Source organism: Plasmopara halstedii (genome assembly GCF_900000015.1).
Source record: "Plasmopara halstedii genome assembly, contig: Scaffold_2061, whole genome shotgun sequence".
Lineage (NCBI taxonomy): Eukaryota > Oomycota > Peronosporomycetes > Peronosporales > Peronosporaceae > Plasmopara > Plasmopara halstedii.
Genome location: NW_020188969.1, coordinates 1,338,953 through 1,348,969, shown reverse-complemented (window position 1 = coordinate 1,348,969; position 10,017 = coordinate 1,338,953). Strand labels below are relative to the sequence as shown.

Here is a 10,017-nt window from a genome sequence, read left to right as displayed (position 1 = left end):
ATCTCGATAACTCTAAATGGTTGATTAGTATCATTTGGTTCTGGGTCGTCTCATATACGCTTGAAGTAAGTATATCCGAGTGATGAGGTCTACAGCCCTCACTTCCCGGGCGAAATTTCTCTAACACCTTGTCCGTTTAAACAATAACAAATGTCGAGTTAGATGCGACATATCTTTTGATCCGCCCGGGTCAATCTTGGAGCGAGATGTAGCATCGATAAGCGTGTTATAGGCGGCTGAACTTAGCCAAGCTGTTTATAACAAGAGTGACTAACAGGCTGCTAAGGATGATTTGATATTTGTAGAAGCTCCACTCGCACATTTCAAAAACATTCGTATCCCCCACTCTTGAGTGAAAGGTACAAAAGGCTAAGCTTCAACGCGGAGCCATCCGACAGACCCCGTTCGTGAGGAGTCGGTTCCAGTGAGCACAGAGCGTTCTACCTCGACAAATGTTATAATGCTTCTTGTAAAATCCGTAGACAATATAGTATGTTGTGATGAAAGCAATTATACTGCTTTGGATGTAAATCTTAAGTCTTGCCTAAAGCCCAGAAAAGCACACTGTGACTGAGTAAGCTTTACGAGCAACCACCGAATCGAAATTCTATCTCATACATTCATTTTCTTGAATACACAAGCTCTACGCTCATCAACCACTCCAATTTGCCTAGTCTAACAGCAAATACAAACAAAAATAGACCCGTGTCCTGTGACCGATTTTATAAAGATTTGCTCTGTGACAAATGTGGGATGCTTCTGACGAGAATAGTGAAGATATTTCATCGTGTGCCGGCCACTACCATTGCATTTCCTGTAGACTACACTAACATACTATCCCATATGGCTGCATCTCCGTTGCTTGAATTAATTTTTGCACTCACCTCCGCGCGAGTTACAAACATCGTTACCATTCCCAAAGGTGAGAGGCCATTTATAGCTCTTTACTGCGGGGCTAATGACGCGGTTTATCCCATTGTAATGGGCTAGACCTATCTTATCAAGTCACCAACAAGTGCAATAATAACAGCAACGTCTGATTACGCTTTTAGGACTAGACAAAGTTGTTTTCATTTTTTTGAAAACTGTAGCTTATCTGGAGAGCACGAAGCTCACGCAAGATACATATGTTTGCTGCTTTTCCGCCCCACAACTCGCTCCAGAGCAGTTTTACTTTTTTACGTTAGCTACAAATCAATTTCGATTAGCCGAACTGAATTCATTTTCATTGAGCAACATCAGAGCAAGGGAACCAATGTTATAACAGCCAAGAAACTAATCGGTTGACGGCAAATTTTTAAATTGCTGTTTTCCGGATTAGGATACAAATTTGCGCATTCCATTTTGCAGTGAGATAATATAATAGCGAAACACTCGACTCGCGAAAGTCCTTAACGTTTTCAGCGATAAGGCAAGCCTTGTACAGATTAATAACAAGCAAGACATTCTCGCTTTATCAAGTAGCCAGTATACTGCTTGTTGTTGTGTTTCATGGTTCACCTAGCGATCAATGGCAAAACATCAGCTGGAATATTGACAGATCCTGACAGCTCCAAATATGATAATCAATGGATTCATGAATATAGTCCTTTTACCAGACCATTGACTTTATTGTAACGGGATTACACATACCCTGGTATGAAAGTGTGCGTCACACACGATATGGTGACCGTAAAAAGGTGTGGATTACACAAGTCGGTGGAATCACCCAATGGTGTGGCTATACCGTAACAAGAAGCCACTACGTGGCAGGACGGCCAGTGGTTATCTGCATTTATTAGGTTTTACTATTTAATCGGGAAGACCTAAGGTTTCAGATACAGGCGGCTCCGCCGCAAATAAAACGAATAAATAAAGTTTCAATTTTGAACAAAAGAGGACGTTTTGCCTTAGGATAAGGTTTTGGGTACTCTTGGAGGTAGCGGATTGCAATCCGCTACACTCGTACTGGCTCCAGTATAGAACGAAAGATCGGTGACCTTAGTAAGCTTCCTTTAAGCAAAGAGCTCTGGCAGCCCTGCTGCACTTGGGAGATCTCGTTGTCAATCTACGCCTGAGCCGTTACGACTGATCCTCTGTGAGTTTGAAGCTATTCTCCTATTTGCCCCAGGGCATGCAGGACGGGCTTAATATTCTGATGTCCCTGCTTGGCACTGAGGGCGTGCAACATCTTACTTCGCAAGGACCCAAAGCGATAGGCGCGCCTAGAAATCTTTTCTAGCTATGTAAGTGCTCTGCTAGAGCCCCAACAGCAGAAGCCGTTGGTTTCGACTGCGTCTATGACGCCAGCGTCGACGACGGATGATTCCTCCTCTCCCAGGTCGCTCATGGTGAGCGTAAAGTCCTTCGGGGATAAGGATTGAGAAAATCTCATGCTCTGGGTGAGAGAGGCCGAGATGGGTATGATATCCGCCAGGCTCCAGAACGAGCAACAGCGCGTGGCGCTTGCTATCTTCAAGCTCCGAGAGCGAGAATGGGCACTATGTGCGCTACTTCGGCTGAAGTGGCGTTCTACTCCTGAAGGGAGCGGAATAGCATGGCTGGAACACCATTAAACATGGATTGATTGGAAGTTAAAGACCTTAAGCGCTAGTCACACGTCCTGGAGGAGGTTCGGTGATAATTGAACCCACCTCTGCTAGGAAGCAGAAGCGATATTGGCGCGGACTCTGGACCAGAACGGTCAATGTGCTGGATATCGGATTATCCGAGCTGTCGAACACCGAAGGTGTACTTGACAAGTGTCCCGAGCGTGGCTCGTGGGCTGAACGTGGAGTGGCACATAGCCGACTGAGCACTGCTCTAGAAACAATGCAGTTGCTGCATGCCAAGAGTGGCATGGTCGACCGACGAAGGGCCGAGGCATCGAGGATGAGGCCCCAGTGATGTACGTGGAGTGGCACGTAACCCACTGAGCATTGCTCACGTTACGAAGCAGTTGCTGCATGTCAAGGTCGGACGAGGTCCGAGGCATCTTAGAAAAGGCCCTTCATATGCACGTGGAGAGACACGGTATCTACTGGACAAATACTGCGGAGATAGTAGCTCTTCGTCAGATGTTTCAATAATATCAAGGGCCCGATGGAGCAGGGATTTGGGATACAAGACGATGCTGACTGCGTATTCCCACAGTTCTCGATTAGACTTAAAACCTATGTTGATCCCTTACGAGGAGACGGCGATGTCGTATATAATCTGCAAAGACACAGGGCGTCGACCCTGACCCAGGAATGTCTACCGAAGACGTTAGTTCACAGCAATATTCTTGCCAATGATGGACAAAGCTGCCCTGGAGAAAATCAAGAGGGTGCTGAACGCACGAAGTGGAACGTTGATCCTGAACGATTCCTGGGCTCCGTGCTATCCTTTGGTAAAGGAATTCCAAAAAGTCGTCTCCAAAGACCCGCCGTCGGTCCTACCTGCGCGTCATAAGATCGACAAGGTTCCGGGAGCCAAATATTGCGTCACACGCCAGTGTCCTACGTTCAAGGAGCAGTATGAATTTATTCGTGCAAAGCACGATGCAGGACTGGTGCGTGAGAGCAAATCTCCCATCTGGACACCCACGTTTTGTGTCCTGAAGCCGATCGACTAGTGGCTATTCGTTCACGCTTATAATAAGCTAAGCACTGCAACCATTCCGGCACGCCGGTTTCTAGGAAGGATGCTCTCACAAACGATATGGTTGGCTGTACAAAGTACAGCGCACTCGACGCGGTCGATGTGGTATTACCAATTGCTCATGAGAGCGAGTGATATTCCGATAACAGCGGTGGGTACTCCGAGCGGGATGCTCTGGGAGTGGATGTTAATACCCCAAGGGCTATCAAATGCACCAGCAACATTTGAATGTCTTGTGATGCAGTAGTTCAGGCCCAACCGGGCATACTTTGACGACATCTTCGTCCATAGTCGTGCGGGGCACGGGAGGACGAATGTCGAAAACCACATCGTTCATTGAAGAGCGATGCTCGAGTGCGTGCGCACAAATAAGCTGTATGCTACTGCCAACAAGTACATCTTCGGCGCTGAAGAAACCCGATGGTAGGGTGCTTCAACCGAAATGAAAGGGAAGATTAACACTTCCAATGGCCTAAAAAAGAGAACGTGACCTTCGAGCGGATCCCGCTAAGATCGAGACCACTATTAGACTGGCCGATTCCAAAGAACCAAAATGAATTGCGTAAGTGGCTTCGCTTCGGGAATTACTCGCACAAGTATAGCGCAAATTATGCAGAAATGGCACGGCCATTGTCTCATCTCCTTAAACAAGAATCAGGAATGGTGTTGTGACGCCGAGTATCAGGAGGCCTTTGACAGGGTCAAAGACAGTCTCCTGCATGCACCAATACTAGCGTTACCAGACCCCGATTGTCCGTTTAGTATCGTCTGTGACGCTTCGGACTTTGCCATCGGCAGTGCACTGCTGCAAGCAGACGTCGAGTGGCGAGACCGGGTGATCGCGTTCGAATCTCGCCAGTTTAAGGCTGCGGAACAGAACTGCTCAGTCCACGGCAAGGAATGACATGCAATGAAGCAAGCATGTTTTAAGTTTAGGATGCACCTGCTTGGCTCAAAGCCGTTTGTGATCGACATATATCATGCGCCATTATGCACTGCGACTCAGTCGCCTCACCTCTAGCAGAGGATGACCAGGTGGCTCTCCTTCTTCGCAGAAAATTACTTCAAGGTGAAGTATAAGCCAAGAAAGCAGAATGCATTGGCTAATGCGTTGTCACGCAGACCAGATTATGAGCCTGTTCATGTCGTGACGGTGTCACCGTCAATGACGAATTTGTTCCACGCCTCATACGCGGGTGATGGTATGCACCTAGTGCTGCTACAGGCTCTCAGGAGCAAGGAGTTTGAAAACTCGGACAAGCATTTGTCGGCGCGATTGCGCGCACGGTTTCACCGATTCTCATTGAAAAATGGGTTGCTGTATTAACGAACCGACTCTACGGATACGCCACAAATTGTGGTTACTCCCGATGAGGATTTGAAATACCGTATCCTCAATGAGGCCCACGACACCCCACTCAGTGGTCGTCTTGGTCGTGAGAAGACGTACAGCTTAGTGAGGTGCTACTACTGGTGGCACAAGCTGTACAAATGGACGAGCACTTATGTGCGCTCATGTGAGGCGACTCAGAGGATAAAACCTTCTCCGAATGTGGCGGCGCCGCTGGCCAGTTTACCGGTATCATTCAGATTTGACAGTCCATGACTATGGACTTTGCGTTTGGCCTGCCGAAGGACTCGGCGGCCAACACGGGTGTCGGGATCTTTGTAAACCGTTTGAGCAAGATGGTTCATCTTGCGGTACTACCCGACACCATCGACGGTGTCGCTATAGCGGCGCTGTTTGTGGATCGTGTCTTTTGACAACATGAACTCCCGAAGTCAATTGCTTCTGATAGAGACCCACGATTAACTCGGAAGGTTTGGTCGACAATTTCCAGGGTACTGGGCACCAAGTTGACTATGTCGACAGCGGACTATCCGCAGACCGATAGTCAAACTGAGCACGTGAATCGCTTTGTTGAAGACGTCATCGTAGCGTCTGCGCTGAGACGCCGAAGCGCTGGCGCGCCATGCTGACACTTGTGAAGTTCGCTTTGAACAATGCAGAGCATTCACCTACCGGCTACACGTCGTTCTACGTGAATAAGCTTGTCCATCATCGCCTCTCTCTGACGCCGCCATCCCATCGCTTAGGGCTTGGTGAAGGAGAAATAGCCAAAGTCCGGTAGGCTTCCTGCCTACCGGACTGAGTGTCCTACGACACGTTTGAGATGCGATGGATAAACCCAACATATGCAGAAAGAATTTGCAGACGGAAGAAGCAGAAGAAATGTTGAAAGCATTGCAGTTGGAGACCTGGTTTTCTTAAGTGCTAAATCCTGCACACGCAGTCTCTGCTGTCTTTAAGACAAATCTCCGTCCCCGCTTTATGTGACCTTTTAAGTTTGTGACCAAGCGAGACCTTGCGTATACGCTAAAACTTCCGAGAAGGATCCGCACCCACCCGGCGTTTTATGTGGGCTTGCTTAAGCCGTACCGCGATCCGGCGCAAGTGATTGGCGCCGGGGCGGCGTACAAAGTTGCTCGGCTACCCAGAAGCTGAACCAGCCACTGATTGTGAGCACGGAGCGCAACAAATTCTGTTTTCAAAGGCGCCAAGAGCTTCACCGTCGCACGAAGTGACGTATTTGTCTTCTCAATGGCTAGAAGCCGCTTTGAGAAAGCGCAATAGCCCTCAAAGGGAGGCAGTCGATGCACAAAGTGCTCCAGGCTCTCGAGGTTTTCCGCACAGCGGAAGACGACCTCAGAAAGATGCTAGCGGAGTGCCATTGGCGACGGACTTTGTCCTCCAAAGCTCGAAGAGCATCGCGGGCAACCAGACTGCGATCGATTAATTCGGCATGGTCTGTCGCTGACTCTTCTCTATGAGACAGATGGTGTCCACTATCATGTGGAACTACTTGTGGGTCGACGTCGTCGACAGGGTCGAGAGAATATATTTTTAGATGGCGCGGATACCTCGACTCCGAAAAGTCGTGGGAGCTCGAGGTACCACTTCGGCAAGACAGCCCAGACATTGTGGCCGCCATTGATCGGAAGGATGATAATGCTCCGCGTCGTCGTGCGCCCCGCGCTTCTCGGCGGTAGCCCGGGAAAGCACAGGACCATAAACCGAGCTCAAGCTATGGCCCTTAGCTGCAGTGGTCGTAGACTCACCCGTGTATGAAACCACAAAGCTCGCGGGAGCGTGATGGATTATTCCATGTGTCGCAGGGCGACTGTATGCAGGAAGGCGGCTTTGCGCCATGGATTTGGCAAACTCAAATTGAAGATGGCGTTCTACGCGTACGTCCACTTTGTTGCGGCTTCGCTGTAAGGTTGACAGCGAGGAAAGTTTCCGGTGCCGCTGCACCAATCACTCAAAAATCTACTCATCATCTGCAGCGGCGTCGCCAGGGGCGAGCACCTCAGGGATCGTCCGCATTGCGTGTACACGAGCACCTTCTCTTTGAGCGCAAAGTCGAGCGCGGTACCTATCCATTGGAATTTCTTGAGAAGCGAGCTGATAGAGGCCGGGGGCCCGACTACGTAGACGTCTAACGATCGAGTGATCGAGTCTTTCACTTGAGTAACGGGATCCGCCAAGCAGAAGCCAAATTCCACACGAGGGTCAAAGACTGAACGCGGATACGAGCGCATGAGAGCCGCCCTGTGGGCAGCCTCCAATTACTGCTCTTGTTCCTCGTCAAGGTTATTGGCAGCACTACCACTTCTCCCGGAAGTCGAATGGTCGGAAAACTGAAACGGTATAACGAGTAGAGTTTACGTCGCGCCGTTGGCGCACCCCGCCCTCCTCTTCTTCACATCCTGGGAAAGGAGTATCCGACTTGTAGTCACCTTCCTTCAACTCCTACCACCACATCTTGGGGAAGGAGTACCGACTTGCAGTCACCTTCCTTTAACTCCTACCACCAAGCCCTCGGAACCAACGAGGCTGGGTATTTTCGTGCCATGGACACAGGGCTCATTGAGCAGTGAATGCGTGAAGACGGTCCTAAGGACGTTATAATGTCTCAGACACGTGAGCATCGTACGAGGCGACAATTTAATGTGAATTGTTAGTATTCACAATTTTTGATGTGGAAGAGGGAAACGGGGCTACACGTACCCTGATATGAAAGGGTGGATCACACAAGATTTTGCATCGTACAAAGGTGTCGGTTACACAAGTCAGTGGAATTACACAACCGTGTGGCTACACCGTAATAAGAAGCCGCTACGTGGCGTGACTGCCAGTGGTTATGCACATTAATTAGGTTCGACTATAATCAAGAAGACCTAAGGTTTTAGACTTATGCGGTTCTGCCGCAAATAAAACAAACAAATACAGTTTCAATTTTGAGCGGAAGAGTGTATTTGCCCTGGGATAAGGTTTGAGGATCTCTTGAAGTTAGCGGATTGCGATCTGCTACATTCATACTGGTTCTAGTATAGAACGTAAGGTCGGTGACCTTAGTAAGCTTCCTTTAAGCAAAGAGCTGCAGCAGCCCCGCTGCATTTATCATGGACAGAAGGCCGTGTATATATACTATAATAAGTAAGTAGATAAAGTTGTCGCAACGTAAATTTGGAGACAAACGGAAACCAATAAATCGACAAGAGAATTTATGTGCCTCCTATATTAATGATGAAAGGACAGAACAATCTATTCCATCAAAATGTTTTGTCAGTAGCTCAACAACTATTATACTCTATGGCGTCACTATATACAACAACGGAAAAATAATCACAACAATTTTTATTAATCTATTAAGTACTCTAGGTTTGTCAACATAACTTAAAACGTAGCGGTCAGGCGAAGTGCATTGCAGAAGCACGGACATGACAGCGTTCCTACCAATACGTTCATGACACAGAAAATTATTGTATTGAGGTGCTTCTAAAAGAGAAGCGTTTGAATTGTACAAGGCAGTGATCAAATACCTAGATACACTCTTCAATTGGCCTTTCTCTGCGCACGCTACTTCAACAAGCCTTTTGGTCCAACAAGATTTCACCCTTATTAACGACTGCAAGTCGAATAGTAGACGTCATCTTGAGAAACAACAACCACTTACTAAAAATATCCATGCAGGCGAATTTGGCGATAAAATGGTGCATGCAAAATACGAGAAACTGAGGATGGTTAAAAATTGGTGGATATTAGAAGACATTTAAACGCTTTGCCCAATCGACCACTGTTGTTTTTGTGAGTTCACTCGGAGACATTTGACCACGACCGCACACTGGGCATGAATTATGCTGTGCGATTGTTGTCACCATACTAAGCTATACTATCATGTAGCGTCGACGCAATGACTGGTCGAGACCTGGCAAAAACGAGTTTAGCTTGCTCATCTTCAAGCAAAAGATTTGCACTGACTATTTTTAAATCATTTTCTACCGCGATTATTTTATCATACCATCCTTTTAAGCACACTGAGCTGGTGTGGAACCTTAGGACCTTATCCGACTAAGTGTCTGGGTCTTTCAATCACATAAAAAAATTACCTTCCAAAATTGCTTTGCGAGTGCTTTAATTACCCCAGATATTGACACTTTCAGAAGTATCCTCTGCCCTTAGAACCGCAGCGGTCTAACCAACTCGAACCCCAAAAAAAAATCATTTTTTGGGTTCAGATTTGCTGACTGAATGCCGAGGAATGTATCACTCGATTCGTGAGTTAGTCTGAGTCCACGCCTCCTTACTTGTCTCACAGCGTTGCAAACTAGCTTCAGTGGAGTGGACGCCCGGCTAAAACGTCGATTACGCCTAATTTCTCGAAGTACTGAGTACTTTGCAGATGTTAAGGTGAACACTCATCATCTCTGGCCTCTGTTATAGATAGCCATGTTTGTCTTCGTACGACATCTATTACACCTGCGAAGTCGATCCCGGGATGCGCGCTATCACGGACAACCCTGTCTCTTCTACCGAACATTCAAACGTGAAGCACCGAGTTGTTAATGTCATCGGCGCCACGGCAACCTTGCATAGTATCAACGGGTCTAAAGTTTAATTAAGCCATGTATAAAAGGAGTAATAATTGTAAACACATGTTTTGCGCTAGTTAACGCAAACTCACTATTTAGGAGCAGCACGGTCCATCATTGCAGTCTCTCTTTGCAATTAGTCAGAGGATATCTTTTTAAAGCACATAATATTTTCTATGTGACCGTTTTTGTGGATGGTCAGTGGTAGGCATGTTCGATTAGGTCCCACGTATCTTGATGGTACTATAAAGTCATAACCTAAGATGCATATTCCAATGTGATACAATATCGACCGGCAAGCATCTTGGTGAAAAACTGTCAAGGAGCAATCTGATTGTATACCCACCGATTACATTTTCATGACAGCAGCGGGATGTGCCGTCTTGCTGAGACATTCCAATATGACCAGCATGGTCTCATTACTGATTTTTTAGTGTTCATATGAAGGGTCTGCGGAAA

The 10,017-nt window shown here is 47.4% G+C and overlaps 1 protein-coding gene across 1 annotated transcript; it reads right to left on the bottom strand.

Annotated features, from left to right (window-relative positions):
• Positions 1–8,276: 8,276 nt before the first annotated feature.
• On the bottom strand, positions 8,277–8,619 carry PHALS_02805 (uncharacterized protein; the record flags this gene model as incomplete). The annotated part of the gene is made up of 2 exons (XM_024717254.1): positions 8,277–8,536; positions 8,583–8,619. 2 exons carry the CDS (start codon positions 8,617–8,619, stop codon positions 8,277–8,279), a joined length of 297 nt encoding a protein of 98 aa, XP_024582771.1.
• Between the last annotated feature and the right edge of the window lie 1,398 nt (positions 8,620–10,017).